Source organism: Mesoplodon densirostris, chromosome 9, assembly GCF_025265405.1.
Source record: "Mesoplodon densirostris isolate mMesDen1 chromosome 9, mMesDen1 primary haplotype, whole genome shotgun sequence".
Classification (NCBI taxonomy): Eukaryota; Metazoa; Chordata; class Mammalia; order Artiodactyla; family Ziphiidae; genus Mesoplodon; species Mesoplodon densirostris.
The window spans coordinates 14,514,691-14,535,769 of record NC_082669.1 but is presented as its reverse complement, the minus strand read 5'-3'; the positions used below and the strand labels follow the sequence as shown (position 1 = coordinate 14,535,769).

At 38.4% G+C, this 21,079-nt stretch overlaps 1 protein-coding gene across 3 annotated transcripts in view; it reads left to right on the top strand.

The window, feature by feature from the left end:
* The window catches only part of PTPN12 (protein tyrosine phosphatase non-receptor type 12), a 91,619-nt gene that overhangs the window by 11,421 nt on the left and 59,119 nt on the right, over positions 1-21,079 (top strand). Inside the window, exon 2 of one of the 3 annotated variants that reach the window (XM_060107490.1) lies at positions 8,840-8,873. The exons of the other annotated variants lie outside the window; for them this stretch is intronic. Coding sequence (XP_059963473.1) covers positions 8,840-8,873 — 34 coding nt within the window. The remainder of the gene's footprint in view (positions 1-8,839; positions 8,874-21,079) is intronic. 3 annotated transcript variants of the gene reach the window in all.

The following is a 21,079-nucleotide window of genomic DNA, read 5'->3' as shown; positions in this document are numbered from 1 at the left end:
TTTGACTTGACTCTTTTTTTTTTTTTTTTGCGGTACGTGGGCCTCTCACTGTTGCGACCTCTCCTGTTGCAGAGCACAGGCTCCGGACGCTCCACGGGTGGGATCCTCCTGGACCGGGGCACGAACCCACGTCCCCTGCATCGGCAGGCGGACTTTCAACCACTGCGCCACCAGGGAAGCCTTGACTTGACTCTTGAAGGAAGAGTTTGTCGGGTGGATTAGGATAAAAGGCATTTCAGAGATAGAAAGCAAACAGCACTTGCAAAGACACAGAGATAAGAACTGTGGGTTTTAGATGAGAGGAACAGGGTGGCAGTGTAAAAAATAAGCAAAGCCCATATACCCAAATAAATAAGAGGGGATTCCCAAAGGGAGAGCAGCTTAAATGCTGAGCATGAGATGAATATAATATTGGCCTCAGCATTCCTGAATGTTCTGGTGAGGAGTGTTTTGATGTCTCATTATTGTGGCATAGTTGTTCACTCGTATAATGTATGGTTTGGTTGGTATGAAGGATCTTTTTATTTATTTATTAAAAAATTTTTTTTTGGCTGCATGGGGTCTTCGTTGCTGCATGAAGACTTTCTGGCTTTCTCCAGTTGCAGCTAGCAGGGGCTACTCTTCCGGGGGCTATTCTTTGTTGTGGTGCGCGGGCTTCTCATTGCGGTGGCTTCTCTTGTTGCGGAGCACGGGCTTAGGCGCGTGGGCTCAGTAGTTGTGGCACGCGGGCTCTAGAGCACAGGCTCAGTAGTTGTGGCACACGGGCTTAGTTGCTCCGCGGCATGTGGGATCTTCCCCGGACCAGGACTCGAACCCGTGTCCCTGCATTGGCAGGCAGATTCTTAACCACTGCGCCACCAGGGAAGTCCCTGAAGGATCTTTTAAAAATGGAGTTCCAGAAGCCCAGTGTTCTTAAATCTGGTAATTTTACCTTATCCCAGATGTATAAAGTAATACACTCTCTGTTTATATAGTTCTTAAGTGGCCAGATCAGTGTTTTTCATTGGCTTCTGTTAAAAGTGCCCTGTAAAAAAATTACATTAAGAAGAATTTTTAGAACCTCAGCAAGTTATTTATAATGGTAAGCATCTGTTTAGTTTGGATTCCTCAGCATATTTGAGTTTTCTAGGAGATGACTCTGAGAGATTTTGAGACTACACATTTGGGGCCAGAACCAAAGTGAGAAATGAAAGGAGTTCTAGCTCCCGTGCTATGAAAATGTGGAGAATAGCTTTTCTGGACACCTTCTCCCCTCACTGTGTACACTGGATTTACTCATAGGTCATAGACCCTTGGATGTTAAAGGGAACAAGAAAGCTGTTTAAGGAGCTTGTTACAGGTTTTATGGTTAGAAGTTGGCAGAGCTGAGTTTGTCCCAAATAAGCAAGATGTACAATAGTAAGATGCTTTTTCTATGACATGATGTTGCTTAGACCAACAGTTGCATTCTTATTCTTTAGGGAAAAAGTCAATAAAGGAAAAAAAGGGGGGGCATAAATATCTTGAAAATTATAGAAAACTTGTTTGTTGATATAGATTTTTGGTTGTAGCCTATTTGCAAACCAGCTTAAGTGGAAAAAAAATATTGCAGTAGAATACTGCCCTTGAGCTGCTTTAAGGACAGGAACCAAGAAATGGAGAGCCATCCGTAACCTGGGTGACTCTTCATTTCAGCCCCTCTGTCTTTCTGTGGTTCTCCATATTTATCAGTTTCTGTGTCTATCTAGGGCTGCTTGGTTACTTGTCTTTGCTTCTCTGTGCACCTGCTTTACTCTTAGCGGTCTGCATTTGACTTTCACTGTTTGGGGTTGCACCTGCTATTGAATAAAGGCAACCCTTACGATGATCTAACCTATCTCATTCACTTTTTCTCAGTTTAGGGGAAGAACTCATTATGACTAGAATTGCTCTATCTCACTTTCACCTTCCTGAAATTCACATCACATCAATCAACTTGCCACCAGTGAAATGGGTATTGTGTAGTATAAATGTGTGGAGTTGACCAAGGTGGGGAACTTGCTCAGATGTGATTGGTAGGTACTTTTCTTAAAGAGAAAAGGGATAGTTCCCTAACTAGGCAGGTAGCCCAAAGTGTGTTTGTTTTGAAGCAAAACAACCAAAAAATTTTAACTATTCTAAGGTTTCAGCCCCAAATAAACTCCACCCACCTTTCAGAGAAGGGAAAAAGAAGCATAAAGAGTCCTTGTGAGTTGAGAGAACATCCTGTTGGCTCTGGCAGAGCATTATTTCACATACTCAGTATATATGAAACGTCAAACCTTTAAGGTTTCTGTGTAGAAACTATAAAATTACGATAATCTGTAAGCTGCATATTTATGGTACTTAAGATTTAAGTTGTAATTTTTTAGTGTTAAAATATGGAACCAGAACATTACCTTCTTGCAAGGAAGTGTAATTCTAAAGATCAATTTTATCCAAGTATTATATTGTCATTTTTTAAATTCTCTCTCTGAATATGTATCTGAAATTTATCACTATCTCAAAGACTAATGTATTTTCTTCACAATAGATTTTGCATTAATAAAATAAATCTAATTGTAGTTCCCGGATCACCTAAAACCCAAGTGCTGTAATACTGTTTGCCTGGTTGTCAGTGTGCCTCTGTCTGTGCTGTGTACCTGCTTGCCTGTGCGCCTCTGTCTTCGTAGCTTTCTCCATCCACTCTGTCCATTGGCCTTTCTGTGCCTAAGGTTCATTAATGGGTGTTAGAGATAAATCTGGATGCACTGTGTAATTGAGAAATTTCCTGTAATTTATGCCTAGTTGTTTGTAATTCTTTACTTCTAGTGCTGTAAATAGGTTATATGTAAATGCCAAGGAGGAACACAGAGTAGGTGGGTATTAATAATAGGATTTTGCAACTATTTGAAGAAATTGAACATGTTCAGATATCTCTAAACCTATTCACTGGCATTATTAGATGTTGTACAAAATAACAAAGTTTTTTTCATTACTTTATAATTTAGATAGTAGAAGATTAATTATTAAAGTAAGAAGCACAGTTCTAATGTTCAGTATACCAGATGCTTTGATCTTTTCATTTTATGGAAAAGTAAAGAGGATGGACATTTTAATAGTTCAAAAGCTAGAAACCTTTTTGTGTGAAAGACAGCGTTCAACGAAAGTATTATTAATGGTAAAATGAAGGCTTAAACTAAGCTTCCTTGAATGAGTAATTAGGTGGGCAGTGGCTAGCTCTGCTTCCTTGGCCTCCTCTTCATTCCTTTAACCCCCACTGTAAGCTGATTTCAAGCACTACCATTCTGCTGAAATTGCATTTACTGTGGTTGCCTTAGATCTCCTGGACATATCCAGTAGATACTTTATAGTAGTAGTGCGTAGCTTTCTTGTTGCCTCTTTAGCATTCAGCACTGTTGACTTTTTTTTTTAAAGTCCTTCCTGCCCTTGATGTTGAAGCATCATTTATACCTAGTTTTTCACCTACCTCTTTAGTCTCTCTCCTCTATTATTGGCTCAGATGCAGCATACTTTCTATTTTTCATGCTCTTAGGTCTTAAGGGAAATATAATTGAATATTGGATATTTAAAAATAAGAGAGAATCTTGAAAATCTTGTAAAATAGACTACAGTGACATGAATTATTCTAATGCTGCTTAAGAGTTACAAAGAATAATAAAATATTGATATTTTCTCATGCTCTACATTCTTGTGATGGCTGGTAGATTATTCTTAAGGTATTTTTGGGAAATGCAATTTAATCTAAACCAGAAGTATAAGATGAATATTTAACCAACACATTTAATTTTCTGTTGTTGCTTTATTATATGCCAGTTTTTATATTGTTTACAAGCCATGTTTTGTTTGCAAACCATATATTGTTTATGCCATATCTAATATTTTCATATATGTTCCAAAATGATCTCACATTCTGTTGGTCAAAGCAAATTATAATGCCACCTCAACTTCAAGGGGTTGGGAGATAAATTACACCTTTTAAGTCTGAAGAACTGTGAAGTCACGTGTGGTTTTAATATAGGAAGAGTTGAAAATCAGGCTATTAACATGATCAGTCTACCATATGACAGGTGTAGGGGATATTATTATTATGTAGGGTGGTTAAAACATGGAACCAGGACTTGAAATAGTGAGGGAGTGAGCCATGCAGTTATCTGGGAGAAGAGTATTCCAGACAGAAAGAGCATTAAGTGCCCAAGTATTTGAGTTAAGAGTGTATTGAAGGGATATCATGGAAGCCAGTGTGCTTGAGCAGAATGGGTGAGGAAGAGAGTAGTAGATTTGTAATAGTGTTGGGAGTTAACGGCAAATCATCCAGGGTTCTTGTAGGTCATAGTTAGGACTTTGGCTTTTACTCTAAATGACATGAGTTTTACTCTTAGGTATGATGTTAACTTACATTTTAACAGTATCCCCTTGGCTGCTGTGCGGAGAATAAAATGCAGAGAGGTAAGGATACGAGCAGAGACTGCTTAGAAAGCTATTTGAGCTGTTCAAGCAGGAGGGCCTGGAGACAGTGACAATGAATATGAAGAAAAGGGATGGATTTGGAAGGCAGTTCTGAGATAGCATTCACAAGATTTGGTGATACTGGAGGGTGAGGAAGAATTTATCCGAGCTAATGTGGACACTAAGTGGTAGTGATGAGATAGGGAATACAGGAGGAAAGATAAATTTGAGGAATTGTGTACTGAGTTCAATTTTAGAGTATAGCGTTTGAGTTGAATTTAGATCTCAGGCCAGTCATGGTTGGCCCTGTAGCTCTCTAATTTATTGTGTATGGGTGATCATTGAACTCATGGAAGAAGATGAGATTTCTGAGATAAAGAATATATACTGAGAATAACAGGGAAGAATATGGAACATTCGGGACACTTAAGTGTCTACTTGAGGATGATAAACTCTCAGTGCTAGAGAGTTAGGAACAGAACCTGGAGGGTCATATAGAGGGTAAATGGATTGAGGAGTTACAAAAAGAATTGTGAATTTGGATTTAACCCTGAATTTGGGAATAGAAGTCACGGGTGAGCTTGGCAAAAGCACTGAGAAGAGGGTAGGACAAATTTGCATTAAAATTTTTTTTGAATGGATTTTATGTTATTTTTTTAAAGCAGTGGGAAAATTACCCCTGTCTATGAAATCCTGTCATATATGTGAGTTGTCCTGAAAGGTAAATCTGCTGTAGACATTTTAGGGAAAAGAGAAGTTGGGGAAGGGAGTGAGGATTGCTCAGAAAGCTAATAAATGTACTGTTTTGGTTTATTATTCTCCCCTCCTCTCTTAACCCTGGATCCCTTCTCCCATTTCTACCCTCTTACTGCCAACCCTTGTGTTACTGTTTACCTTGCACTCTACATTTTTTTTTTTAATTTTAATTTTTTGGCCGCGTTGGGTCTCCGTTGCTGCATGCAGGCTTTCTCTAGTTGTGGCGAGTGGGGGTTACTCTTTGTTGCGGTGCACGGGCTTCTCATTGCGGTGGCTTCTCGTTGTGGAGCATGGGTACTGGGCGCGCAGGCTTCAGTAGTTGCAGAGTGTGGACTCAGTAGTTGCGGCGCACAGGCATAGTTGCTCCGCAGCACATGGGATCTTCCTGGACCAGGGATTGAACCTGTGTCCCCTGCATTGGCAGGTGGATTCTTAACTGCTGCGCCACCAGGGAAGTCCCTCTACTTTTTTTGGGGGGGCAACTTTTTTTTATTGTGGTAAAAACGTACATAACAAAAGTCAACGTTTTAACCGTTTTTACGTGTACAGTTCATTGGCATTAAGTACATTCACGTTGTTGTGCAATGAGGATTCTTTTTTTTTAATCTGTTTTAAATGAGGATTCTTAAAAAGGAAAAGTCATATACTGTTAGGAGAATCGTGGAATGCTTAATAAGAAAGTGCTTTGAAAATGAGCCTAGAAGGATAGGTGAATTTTGGTGGAAGGACTTTATAAGTAGAGGGAACCCTATGAGCAAACAAATAAAGGTGGGGATAAAGAAGAGACTTCAGGGAACAGCAATTAGCATTATTAACTAAATAAGCACAATCCAAAAGAACATTTATAGAAATAACTCATATAGTAGGGCTGTTGGTGAATTTATAAGTATTAAGACTTCTACTAAATAAACAAGGAATTGGTTAAAAATAGTATGAATTTTTAGAATAATTGCTAAATCAGTTTTTCAGAGGTAAAAGTAGATTTGGTCTTTGTCATTCATGAAATGTTCTAGCCAGCAGAAGATTTATAATTTAAATAATAAATGTTATTTGATTATAGGGGATATGCTTTAAAATATTTTACTCCCAGAGATTGCCAGTGTACCCACACTACGCATTAATTATTCTTTCTTACAGGAGGTTTTGTATGGCTCAGAGAAGTCAAGCTGACAATGAAGTACCAAGTCACCCTAATGGCCTCATCCTATTAGAAATTAGCTTGTACCTAGGAATTGTCACTTCACAAAGCGATGCAAGAGAATACTGCTTTGCCTGAGACTTCACTTTGTAGTCTGAAATGGTAGCTGAATTATAAGAGTTTTTCATTTTATTTTAAAATAAGCAAGTTCAAAAAAGATCCACCATATTTGAGTAAACTTTTTTAATGTAATAGTTGTCTAAAGGAGTCAGTTTGCCAGTGTAAAGAGACTGGTGAAACATTTAGGGCCAAAGCCAGTGTGAATTAGAGTGTTTTTTCTCCTGACTTGTATTTAAAGCACAAATATTATAATAATAAAGCTCAAATTTGACCTCATAAAAATGAAAGACATCTATAATACAAAAGGTAATGCAAGATAAGCAGTAGATTGAGATAAAACATTTTAACCACATTAAACAGTTGGAGGATTATTATCTAAAATATATGAGTAGCTTCTATATATAACGCTCCAATAGGAAAATTAACAAATGCTAAGAAAATTAACAGAAGAAAAATGCAATTAATTATTTAAACATGGGGGGAAAGTCACCAACCTATTCAGTAATCAGAGAAATACAAATTAATTAATGTTACCTTTTGAGGGGTCTATCAGATTCCACCAAAGTTGGTGAAATTCAAAAATTGATAATTATGGCAATTCAGAAATTGATAATAGCAAATGTTGGCAAGGATAGAGAAAAACGAGTATTCTAGATCTGTTAATAGGAAGGTAAACTGGTAAGGCCTTTTTTGGAAAGCAGTTTGGCCACTTCTAATAGAATTGATCATGTGTATACTCTTTGACCCATCATGTCAACTTCTAGGAATCTTTTCTTTAAAATATTTGCATATGTGTGTAAAATAGTGTGTCCAAGTATATTAGTTACAGCAATTTTTTGTGAAACAGTGTATAAAATATCTATTAATAAAGAGGCGTAACATGGTTGGTTACTTCGAAGGGGAGGGATATGGAGGAGAGGTGATTACTTTTCATTTATAATTGTGTGCAGAAAAAGTTAACAAGCCTGTGACTGCTGTCCTCAGAAAGGCCTACTTGCCAGATTGGCCCTTGGCTGGGGTCTGGGAACTGGGACTTTTGGGAGGGTTCCCATCATTCCATGATAAGAATGGCTCCCTTTGCCTTTCCTGTCCAAGTATAGTTTTTGTTAAACATCTACTTTCCTTATGGAAATCTGGGAATTTGGTTCCTGCTAAGACAGAGAGTACCTGAATGACCAGCCACTGCGTCTCTAATGTCTCCCTGGTAGACAGCATTTCACCAATGCTGTCACAACTCATTGCTGGAGTAATTCAGTGGGTCCTGTGTGACTCCATTAGGGGAGGACTCTTGAAACCGTGTGCCTAGTTTCTTCTGGACTTTGCCTCATGCTCCTTTCCCTTTGCTGCTTTTGCTTTGTATACTTCAGCCATAATAAATCATAGCTGTGAATATGACAGGAGAGATAGTCCTGTGAGTCATCCTCATGTATCACGGAACCTGCGGGTGGTCTTAGGACCCCAAGGCACAACTTGACATTATGGTTTGAATGTTTTAGCATCTGCATGCATTGCTTGTATAACTTTTAAACTGTTAAATTTAATATATTACATATTTAAATTGTATGTATGTATGTGTATACACAGGCACACATATATACCTCATCTCTAAGAATATGTTGATGGGTTTTTATGTGTGTATTAGCACCCATGTATTCTGTACATTTTCCCCCGGTGATAAAAGATTTGAAAACTTTCCTTGGTGACATTGTAGGTAATATAATAAAGAAGGAAATCAAAAACAAACTGTCTTCAGGTATGTTATTTAGGACAAGGGGATTATTACTTTAAATAAATTATTTTAAATTACACTTCATTTTTTATCAGTTTCATATGTCAGTATGATGGTAAACCACAAAGATCACATTTCAAGTAGCATTTTAAATGTATACTCTCCAGTTATACAAACTCTAGTATCTCAGCTTATTGAACTGAGTAAGTTATAAATTTGATAGTAGGGTGCCAATTCGTTGACTGTGTGATGCTCTGAATATGGTATCAGTGCCCATTTTGTTTGAAAGACTTGCCATGCCTTACTGAATATGTGATACGTGGAAGATCCTAGGTATTGTGGAGGAATAAAGAAAAATATAAAAGATCATCTCTGGAAGACAGAAAATTATTATCTTGAGTGGCAGCAGCTGTTGTCGTGTTGGGATAAAACCTGTAAACAAATGGGTAGAAGAAGCGGGAATGATAAATACTATATGACCAAGATCTACTTGAGGAATGTATGCTACCTGAGTGCAATATATTGTTCACCACTATATCTGTACCACCTAAAAGAATACCTGACACATAGAGTAGGTTAGGAAAAATGATATAAGACCAGTCATCCTCATGAAGGTGATAATTGAATCTTACTTTTTCCTTTTATTATAGGTGTCCAGATCCAGTATGTCAGCAAGCTGAGAAAGTAGGTTTTTTTTTTGAAAATCATAACAGTTAATTCATGAGTTGAGCAGAGCTATCTAATGTTATATGAATATTGTGTGGCTTGGTAATCTGAGACACTGTAATGGCACTTAACCAACAACTAGCTGGTTCCTCTTCCTTTAGTGGTTAGGGCAAACAACTATATAGGTAGAGATATTCGAAGACAAAATCATGCCCTTGGTAACTTGGGGTAGGAGGTTATGTGCAAGATTTCTCGCAGAAATCTTGATAATTATATGTAGGTAGATCCTAGTTTTTATCATGATTGAAGTTTGGCTTTTTGTTTGATTTTTGTATGTTATATAAAAGAGGAGCACTGTTTATCGTTATTACAAAGAGATATTCCAAGACAAAATCATGCCCTTGGTAAGTTGGGGTGTACATAACTTCACAGTAGTGTGATCTGGCCTTTTCCGGACCAAGTCTAATACAATGCCAGAATGAAATACTTTTTGCAGGAAATTATCACTATCTAATTTCAGAGCTTTTTCATCACTGTGAAAAGGAACCCCATACCCATTACCAGTCACACCTCACTCCCTTTCACCCCAGCACCCTGGAAACCACTAATCTACTTTCTGACTATAAATTTGCCTATTCTGGACATTTCATATAAATGGAATCATATAATATATGTTTTTTGTGTCTACTTCTTTCACTTAGCATAATGTTTTCAAGATTTATCAGCTGAGCATGTATCAGCACTTTATTCCTTTTTGTGGCCAAATAATATTCTATTGTATGACTAGACTACATTTTGTTTATTCATTCATCAGTGGATGGACATTTGGGTTGTTTCCACTTTTTGGCTTTTATGAACAGTGTTAGTATGAGCACTTGTGTACATGTTTTTGTGTGGACATATGTTTTTAGTGCTCTTGGGTATATACCTAGGAGTGGAATTGCTGGGTCATATGGTAACTCTATATTTAACCTTTTGATAGTTGCCAAACTGTGTCTCTATTAAGAATTTAAAACTTAATTTTACAAACAAAAGTTTGCCCACCTAACTTGACTTTATCTCTACTTGGTCTTCCCTTCTTTTTGAAAAATGAAATGATTATGTGAAAGCACATCCTTTATTATACTTAATTTTTTATCTTTTTAAAAGCATAAATACCTTATATTAAAGCGTTTTTATGCATTGATAGGAAAAATGGGCCCAGCAGATCCCTGAATAGTAATTCCTTATGTGTTACTAGACTTGGGGAGTGGAATGGGAAGTTGCAAAAATATGGCTTGTAAAGTTAAGTCTGGTTTGCCAGGTAATTTTCAAGCTTTCAAATAAATAACGGGACATATGTGATCTCTGTGTAGATCCATAATGGAAGTATTAGGGAGAACATCAATGACAATTTATTCTACCATTCTGGAATTTGGCCCATAATTTATTTTGTCTAATGCAGCCTAAAATAGACTTGCAATATACAGTTGAAAATTGCTTTCTGAAATTTTTTTTTATTAATTAATTAATTTATTTTTGGCTGTGTTGGGTCTTTTGTTTCTGTGCAAGGGCTTTCTCTAGTTGTGGCGAGCGGGGGCCACTCACTGTCGCGGGCTCTCTTGTTGTGGATCCCAGGCTCCAGACGCGCAGGCTCAGTAGTTGTGGCTCACGGGCCTAGTCGCTCCTTGGCATGTGGGATCCTCCCAGACCAGGGCCCGAACCCGTGTCCCCTGCATCGGCAGGCAGATCCCCAACCACTGCGCCACCAGGGAAGCCCGCTTTCTGAATTTTTAAATAGAAACTGTAACTGGTAATGAACAGTGTGGTCTCAAGTATTGTACTGTGGTATGGCATCAAATCTTAGGGTACACAAAAGATTAAAATGCTCTTTAAGAACAACAAAAAAAGATAGTATTTGAGTATACAAATAAAGGTATTTTGGTATTTGCTAGTTTCAATAACAAGTCAACTACTCTGAGGCAGGTAATTAAAATATTTCCTTAAATTCCTCATCTGTTAATAAATCTTATATGGTCATCTCACTCTTTACTTTTTTTTTTTTTTTTTTTGCGGTACGCGGGCCTCTCACTGTTGTGGCCTCTCCCGTTGCGGAGCACAGGCTCCGGACGCGCAGGCTCAGCGGCCATGGCTCATGGGCCTAGCCGCTCCGTGGCATGTGGGATCTTCCTGGACCAGGGCACGAACCCGTGTCCCCGGCATCGGCAGGCGGACTCTCAACCACTGTGCCACCAGGAAAGCCCCTCAGTCTTCACATATTTAAAGGCATGCTCTGTGCTAGATGTTGGGTATGGTGCTTTATATGCATGGTTTAATGAACATAAATGAATATTTTTCTGTCTCTACTCCTTGACATACATTAATTAATTAGTTATTTATTTATTATACTATTTTGTTATGCTCACCAAATTTTCTCTTTTTCCTCAGTCATTCAGAGGGTTTCTTTGGGACTTCCCTGGCAGTCTAGCAGTTTGAATATGGAACTGGAGGGATTTCCCTGACAGTCCAGTGGTTAAGACTCTGTGCTTCCGATTCAGGGGGCACGGGTTTGATCCCTGGTTGGGGAACTAAAATCCCACATGCCCCTCAGCGTGGCAAAAACAAACAAACCAACAACAACAACAAAGCATTTCTTAAATCTTTTTATTTTTAATTGAAAAGACAGTATAATTAAAGGAAAGAAAATTAAGTTACCTATCATCCTATACTTAAAACAACTGTCTTTCTTCATTGGCCGTGGGACTAGAAAGTTAAGGGCCAGGTTTGGGAGTTGTTTACTGAGGTGGACCCACCAGAACTTGAAACTGACTGGATGTGCGAGGAAGCAAGTGGACATATAAGGGGGAAGAGTCCAAAACTACTAGGAGGTTTTTAAGTCTGAATGGTTAAGGAGGGCAGAGGTGCCACGGAAATAAAAAGGGACATAGAAGCAGGTGAATTTCTTTTTATCTAGTTAAGTTTGAGTTGCTGTTGTGGATGTTCTGTAAGCAGTTTGAATATGGAACTGGAGGGATTTCCCTGGCAGTCCAGTGGCTAAGACTTTGCCTTCCAATGCAGGGGGGTGCGGGTTCAATCCCTGGTTGGGGAGCTAGGATCTCACATACCGCGCGGCCAAAAAAACAAAACATACAACAGAAGCAGGGACTTGCCTGGTGGCGCAGTGGTTAAGAATCCGCCTGCCGGGGCTTCCCTGGTGGCGCAGTGGTTGAGAGTCCGCCTGCCGATGCAGGGGACGCGGGTTCGTGCCCCGGTCCGGGAAGATCCCACATGCCGTGGAGCAGCTGGGCCCGTGGGCCGTGGCCGCTGAGCCTGCGCATCCGGAGCCTGTGCTCCACAACGGGAGAGGCCACAACACTGAGAGGCCTGCGTAAGGAAAAAAAAAAGAATCCGCCTGCCAACGCAGGGGACACGGGTTCGAGCCCTGGTCCGGGAAGATCCCACATGCCGCGGAGCAACTAAGCACGTGCGTCACAACTACTGAGCCTGCACTCTAGAGCCTGTGCTCTGCAACAAGAGAAGCCACTGCAATGAGAAGCACGCGCAGCGCAACTAAGAGTAGCCCCTGCTCGTTGCAACTAGAGAAAGCCCGCCTGTGGCAATGAAGACCCTACGCAGCCAAAAATAAATATAAATAAACTAATTTTAAAAAGTCTTAAAGAAAAATATGGAACTGGCACTGGGGAGAAAAGTCAGCAGAAATACAGATTTGGGGATCGTCATAAATGTAATAGTTAAAGGCATGGTAGACAGGAGATAAACTTGCTAAAAGACAAAATCTGAGGAGAGAATAGTTCAAGAGAGAACACATGCGTTAAGGGGCTGGATGCAAAGGACCAGAAAGGGTTAGAGGAGAATCAAGAGAAACTTGTTTCATGAAATTGAAGAAAGGAGTTTTAAAAGGAGGTCATCATCTGTTAAATACTTTATAGGAATTGAGGCTTTTGGTTTTGATGCCTTTTGGAGATTATTGGTGACTTCATGAAAGTAGTTTTCAGTATAAGTGGTAGAGGGAAGAGTGAAATTTTCAGGGGGTTCAGGAGTTAATGGTTCCCCAGGAAGTATAGGTTTCTCTTTAAAAGTTTGGTCTGTTGACCACAGCTTTGTGGCAGTCTGGACTAGCAAAAAATAATTTATTTCCATATAGTGGTAGATATGAATTGAGCTTTCTTAAACTGCAAAGGTGACTCTTCCTGTGCTACATTTTTGCAAAGACGAAAATACGAATTCTGCACCCATGCTATTAATTTGAGGGGTCTTCTCTGTTTTATTTTTTCGTTGGACAGTCGATGTTATTGTAACTTAACGTGTTAAACCTGGGCCTCCATATTCTCAAGCTCACTGTATGTTTATATTATATATTTTGGAATAATGAGATTAGTGACGGATTGCTTTGGAATACTTTGAGAGTCTGGTCTTGGCAGAATATTCCTCAGTGGAGACTAAAGCGTAAAGAGCACTAGAGTGATCATGTTTCCTTAAATCAAGACACATAACTAGATAAAGGGAGGCATAGCCAGAAGCCATAGTATTAATACCCAGGTTTTGGAATGTTTGAGCAATTTGCTGTGGGGACAGTGGGACAAAATATTTGAAGTTGGGATTGACCTGGAAAATGTGGAACCAGTGGTTACATGAGTTAAATAGTTAGAGGGACATGAGATAAAGGATGATGAAACAGATGAAAGAGAAGTTGAGGGCTTTGTGAGTAGAAACAAAATAAAGTAAACCTGGGAACACTGTTTTTTTTCCCCCCCATTTGCTGTATTAACAAAACAATTGTATTGTCCTCTTAGTTCAAATAGGATTCTACTTTTTTTCCATAAAAAATATAGCCCAGAGGTAGGGAGGGGATAAACTTGGATTATATCCTCCTAATATTTTGATCTTGAGAAAGCACTGTATTTTCTTTTCAAACCAGAGAACAGAAGCCTTTCCTTTAAGAAAAGGAAACCATTTGCTTGTTGTCTACAGTGTGCAAAAAACGATTATAATCTTGCTGTGAAATTTTTTTGTTACCTTTTTTCTTAAAAACTTTTATGTTTTGCCATATTCATTGTTTTAAAATATAAAGTCTGTAGTACAAAGTTCTATTTAAAAACGAATTCTCAATATGAAGATCCATTGCTTCATCTATTCAGGGAGGATTATAAAGCTACTATGTTGAGGAGATCTCCTTTGCTGTTATTTGATGGAACTAGGAATTGAACCCCAGCTTCTCTGACTCAAAGCTGTCTCACTGTGAAGTGGTAATGAAATTTAAGGAGTGAGAGAAAATCGTTTCCTAAGTTAACTGGTCAATTCTCATTTGCATCCATTTCTTCTGAATATAACCACCTGAGAAGACCTAAAGAGTATACTGACTTGCTGCAGTTTGTCACAGGTTATGCTTGTAGTAGCTGGTATTAATAGAATAAGAAGATATGGTCTGCATCTTCAGGGAACTCATGTTCTATCAGGGATGGTATATGTGCACATATAAATAATTATTGTACATTGGGAGATGTCCTAGATGAGAGGTATATAGCAAGTGCTGTGGGTAGAGATGAGGAAGCAGTATGGGAGGAAGTGGAAGATGGGATTGGGTGCCAGGACTATTCTCAGGGAATGTTTCAGCAAGATGATATCTGTACTGAGCTAGAAAGAAGCGAGGAGGTTGCTTGGTAGACTACTAGGAAAATAACTGAAGCATCGAAATCAGGATGATCAAAGAGTAAAAATCATTACTCTTATTAATACCCAAAGTCTGGTAAGATTGGCCCCTGTTTACTTCAAAGTATGTCCTTTTAGTATCAGCCCTGACTTAGCTTTAATGAGAAGGCATAGCTATGCATTTCTGAAGAAGAATGGCAGACAATTTAGTCTGTCAGGCAGCAGTAGGTAAAGCGTGAGCAAAGATGGGAAGATGAATTTTGAAAGGCAGAGTTTCATATTTTGCACCTAAAGGTAAACATTGCAGTTGTGTAGTTGAAAGACCTGTTAGTTATTTTAGTTGCTTGTAACAGTTATTATTAGAGGCATACATATATATATATATATATTTTTTGAGGTACGCGGGCCTCTCACTGTTGTGGCCTCTCCCGTTGCGGAGCACAGGCTCCGGACGCGCAGGCTCAGCGGCCATGGCTCACGGGCCCAGCTGCTCCGCGGCATGTGGGATCTTCCCGGACCGGGGCACGAACCTGTGTCCCTGCATCGGCAGGTGGACTCAACCACTGCGCCACCAGGGAAGCCCCGGCATACATATTTTTATATAAATATATTTGTAAAGATTTAAGAACAGCCAGTTAAGTTAGAGATAGTATATGTTTGGTGGAAATTATACTCTGATTTTACTACTTGCTGCTGTTACTTTGTATTTGAGGTTTTAAAATTTTTTATTTTGTCTTAGTAATCATCCACCTTGTGTGGTTGGATTAGCTCAGTCGTATTACCATTGAGGGGCTTTTGTGACTGATGGCCTTAACATTTCAGGCATAAAACCAGATGAATTTTTTCATTTAACAGTTATTACTGTGTGCCAACTGTGTGCCAAACGCCCTGCCTTTTAAAATTCAGATGGATTTTCCAGTATTTGCCTCAGAAATATTTCGGCGCAATGGCAAAAGCAGTACTATATAGGTACTCATATATTTTGCTACAGTGTAACTCTGAAGCTTGAAGTAATTCCATTTTATTTCACTTTAAGGTAATGTTGTTTGGATTTGTATAGTGTGTGCATATTTACTAAAATTAATGTCTTATGAAGCTTTTTTTTAACGTGTTAATGACATTCAGGAATTTGGGGCAGTAGTGTGTGGCCTAGTAACAGAGTACGAGAAGGCTTGAGCTCCAGTATTTATTTATAGGCCATCTTATACAAAAAGAATTTGAGTTAGCTTAATTTTATTTTAGCTCTACTACTTTTCTGTCCATTTGTTTTCTTAATTGTCCTGATTGAAAATCCAGCCAACAAGTAAATTTAACACCTGTTCCTGTCTACATTTATTCTGAATTCTAAGTCTGTTTGGTGAGTATGAAGAGAATTAGATAAGTTTTAGTGGTGGAGCTAACACAGCTTGCTGATGGATTGACTGGATGTTGGCGGTGAGGGGAGGCGGAGGTAGGAATCACGATGATTCCCAGCTTTGAGGCTTGAGCAGGTATTGAATGGTGGTGCTCTTTGGACGTGGTTGTGATGCCTGTGAGACACCCAGTGGACAATTGAGTAGACAGTTCGCTCTTTGACTGGAGAGATTCAACAAGTGTCACAAACACATTGTCACTAGCTTTGGTCCTTAGATAAACAAAGGAATTGTTCTACCCTTTTAAAGAACCAAATCTTGACACACAACTGGACACCTTAAAGAAGATAGTTATATTGCATGTGACTTTAGGGGCCTCTGAGAACCAGTTATTGATTTAGGATTGGGGAATAAAACGTCTGTGTTTTTAAGAAATAAAGAGAAAGTAATTTGTTTGGAACTTTAAAACAGTGAATATTAAACTCCATTTTTGTTTGCATCACAAATTCTAATGTATTAGAGACATCTCTGTGACTTATCTGAGAAGGCTAATTAAACAATTCTTGAAATCACCCATTTTAATGTGATTTGCATTGCACTAGCTATAAAGTACAATAAGATAGTTCAGTCTCTTCTTTCAGTTTTATAGTCTAATGGGTGAGACATTAGACTGTAAATACTTTGCAGAAGTGGTAATAAAACAGTATTGTTGACTACTAAGTGCTGGGAACTGGGAGCAATGAGGAAGGGAGTGTTCAAGAAAGACTTAGGGGCTTCCCTCGTGGCACAGTCGTTAAGGATCTGCCTGCCAATGCAGGGGTCACGGGTTCGAGCCCTGGTCCGGGAAGATCCCACATGCCGCAGAGCAACTAAGCCCGTGCACCACAACTACTGATGCCTGCGTGCCTAGAGCCCGTGCTTCTCACCGCAACGAGAAGCCCGCGCACCACAACAAAGACCCCAAAATAGATAAATTTATTTTAAAAAAAAAAAGAAAGAAAGGCTTTAGAAAGGAAATAACACTCTAGCCAGAGTCCTCCTATTAACTCACCAGCAAGAGGAAAAATTGTAGAACTGTGATGATGAGGGGTGGAAGGGTACTTCTGCTGATGGTGGTAAATAATTCTATATGGCTGAAGCCTCATACTCTGAGTAAGAGAGTGTTATAAAAAGAAGAAGCTGGGAAATCAAACAGGCAGCTTTCAAAATATGTTAAAATGAAAGGATTTGGTAATTTATCTAGGAGGTGATAGACCCATTGGAGGGTTTTTAAGCGTGGGACAAATTAAAATAATCAGGCTTGCTTTTTAGAATAGAAACTGAGATAAGAATGGAATTATGAGTTTATTATGTGACTTTCTCAAGACTTTTAAGGGTAGTTGAAAATGTCTTTCTTAAAGGTTTTTTGTTTGTTTGCTTAGTTAAAAAAAAAAGCGCCACACATGATAAGGGGTGTCAGTAGTACCTATAAGTTTATGTAAATATACCATTTAGCTATATTTTTGCCAGTTAGGACAGTAAACGATTCAAAATATTTTCTTGCTTTAGTGTAATTATGTGTAGCTTAATAAATGATTTTATTAGTGTTTAGTTCAGTGCTGTTCTCATACAAACTGTCACGTAGCACTGTAGTTACGAATAATGTTCCTTAGTGTATTATGGCATGTTTCTCAATTTCATATTGACAGCTTCACTACAGACAATGGAAATGGTGGTCAGAAGTTAAAATGAAATGATATGTGTAGGTACTTCCCACTTCATATAGTTAAATGAACTTTGGTGGTGCTGCGTCTCCTCAATTTGGTGTGGTATTCAAAGAACAAAACCATCTTCTTTCGTTTAGGCCAGCATTCAAATCTTATTCTAAGATTAATTTATTTAACATATAAGCATTAAATATGCTCCAGGGATTCAGGGCATTACCCATTTTAATCTGACAGTAATTTTGTACTCATAGAGTTTAGAGTTTAGTAGAGGAAATAAGATGTATTCTCTTTATATATTTATCATAAAGAGAAGGAAATGGTGTTTCAAGAGTACATACACAGTCTAAAAAAGAACTCAGAAGGGAAGGATTATTGTTGCATGAGGGGAGTAAGAAACTCTGAAGGAGCTAGGACTTAAAAGATGTATAAGATTTGCAGGTATGTGAGTGGAATGACCACTAAGAAGCAAAGAAGGAGCATACACAAAGAGACAGAAAGATGATTATCATGATAATTTTTAAAAGTCGAATCTCGAAAGCATCTTTTTATGGTGTTTTGTTTTGTTTACCAATTACATACTGCTGGTGTCAAGGGCTACCAGATCTGTACGTTTTTGTATTATTCTGATGTTTTAAGAGATTTAGGAAGGAGTTTTGGTTTGCTGTACCTCCCAGTTTATCTAGAATTTAATCTCAAAACTTTGTGGGTTTTTTTTTTTTGGCCACGCGGCTTGTGGGATCTTAGTTCCCCGACCAGGGATCGAACCTGAGGTCCTGGCAGTGAAAGTGCCGAGTCCTAACCACTGGACCTCCAGGGAATTCCCTCAAAACCTTTTAATTCTTTCATTTAAGTACTTTTGTTTATAGGTGGTGTGGGTTTTTTGCTCCCACTTGCTGCTCAACAGTGATCTCCTCCCCATCCCTTTGTTTTTGCTACTTGATAATTACATTTTTCCTTCTTCATCCCTAATCCGTGCTCCTCCTCCCAAGAAAAATCCCTAATCACTTTTCAGAAATTGTCAATGCTGCCAATCTGTACATAAAATCCAGAGGAATCTAAGAATTGTTGAAAATCAACATCCATTCCTCCATGCGGTCGATCACCATACTCCTTCCTCTTGAACATACCATTATACCAGTGGTTCTTATGCACAGCCCACAGACAGCAGCCGCAGCATCACCTGGAAACTCATTAAGTGCAAAATTCCCAGGCTGCATCCCAGACCTACCGAGTCAGAAACTCTGAGGGTGGGGCTCTGCAATCCTCTTTTTAATAAGCCCTCCAGGTGATTCTGAAGCATGCGCAAATTTTACAATATGAATGAAGCATGCTTTAAAATACTCAACACACCCAAGCAAACAAATTGGCCTAGAATATGTGACTCCTTTTGATCTCTGATCTAAGGAAGGTTTTATTTAAAGAAAGAAAGAAATCTGTAGTAGCAAATAACATTTAAAGAGTTTCAGTAATTACTCAATAGTAATAGTTAACATTTATTGAGCCCATTTTTTCACGCCAGGCTCTTTGGTGAGAGTAGTAGATATTATCCTCAGATCACAGAGGATGAGACACAGGTTAAATGAATTCAGTATCTTATAGCCAGAGAGTGTCAGATCAAGAATTTTAATTCAAGCAACTAACTATAAAGCTGATCTTTTTGTTAGGAAATAAGTTCCTATTTGAGGATATCTTTTTAATACAGTTGGGTAGAATTTTTTGATGCCAATATTTTTAAAAGTACGGAACAGTTTTTATGTTTAATAGGCCACCGTTGTTTTATTTATACTACATCATAGATTAGTACCTCTAAGGGTATGAAAATTTCTAAGTACACTACTTATGTAGACTTATTTTAATAGAACACTCTTCATTGGAACCATGACAGTCGAAGGCATCCCATGCTGTGCTAGTCTTTAAGAAAACGGAATGTATAAAAATTCAAACTCAAATTAGATATTTATTTGTACACAGAAGTGTTCTTAAGTTTCATTATATGAGAAATGAGAAGTCATTTTCTATAAAAACTTTGTTTTGCACATTTCTCAATAACATAATTTGTCTTGTAAAAGAAGAAATGCTTGGAGTGATTGCAGCAGGTATTCCAGAAGTGCATTTACATTTTATAATTAAATTCATCCCCTCTTCCCTTTGCTTTGTAGTTTTTTTGTATGTGTGTATATATGTGTATGTGTGTTTTTTCACTGACAGTTACCTAAGTTATATCCCTTTCCCCCTGTGTTTCTGCAACTGTTTGGATTGATATCCTTCTGCTAGTCACATTCACATAGAATATTTTGTAATACATTAAGGTACTATATTTAAAAATGAAAATCTTTGAGCAGAGAAAACGCAAAAATTCTGATTAAATATGTGAGATATATATGTTAGTAACTGGGAGGATCTTTGTTAATGTGGGATAATGAAATTATGAATAGTCTTTTCTTTTACTTTTTTAAACATTTTATTTTTGAATAGGTAATGCATTCATGTAATCCAAAAAGTATGAAAGGACGTATAGTAATGTTTCCTTCCCGTCCATTGCCTACAGCAACTCATTCTCTTCCCCATAGACAACAACTTCTGTTAATAGTTTCAGAGATGTTTTATGCACATGTACAAGCAAATACAAATGTATTTTTTTCTTCTTAACACCAATAGTTATATATACACTATTGTGTTCTCTGCTTTTTTACACTTAGTATATATTTTTGACATCTTTCCATATCACAGTATATCAAGAGCTTCCTCGTTTGTTTTCAACATATGTCATATTTGACTGTATAAATGAAACATCTTTTTTTTTTGTGTGTGTGGTATGCGGGCCTCTCACTGCTGTGGCCTCTCCCGTCGCGGAGCACAGGCTCCGGACGCGCAGGCCCAGCGGCCATGGCTCACGGGCCCAGCCGCTCCGCGGCATGTGGGATCCTCCCGGACCAGGGCACAAACCCGTGTCCCCTGCATCGGCAGGCGGACTCTTAACCACTGCGCCACCAGGGAGGCCCGAAACGTCTTTTTAGCCAGTCCTCTATTAATAGTCTTTTCCAATTTTTGCAGTCTTTTGCTGTTATAAACAATTCTGCAATAAATAACTTTGTGTGTACATCATTTATGAGTATGTGCCATTTATCTAGAGAACAAATTTGTAGAAGTGCAGTTCCTAGGTTAAAGGGTTATGTGTATTTGTAGTTGACAAATTACCCTCCTTAGGGGTTGTGCTAATGTTCTTTTCTACCAGTATTGCATCAAAGTTCTGGTTTTTCCACACCCTCACGAACAGCCCATTTACTTTTTAAATACAATTTTTACCCCCCAGTACACCTACATACTTTGAGAACTTTATTACTACAGGAAATAACATCATAAATGTGGAGAATTTTGCTTTGGCATTGTGCCAGTGCAGAACAAGATTCTAGTTAAGTCTTTTTATCTTAAAAATGAATATTCCTGCTTTAGATCTCTAAGATTGTGATGATAAAGTTCAGTAGTTTTTCAGAGAAAAACAGAAAGCTTACTATTC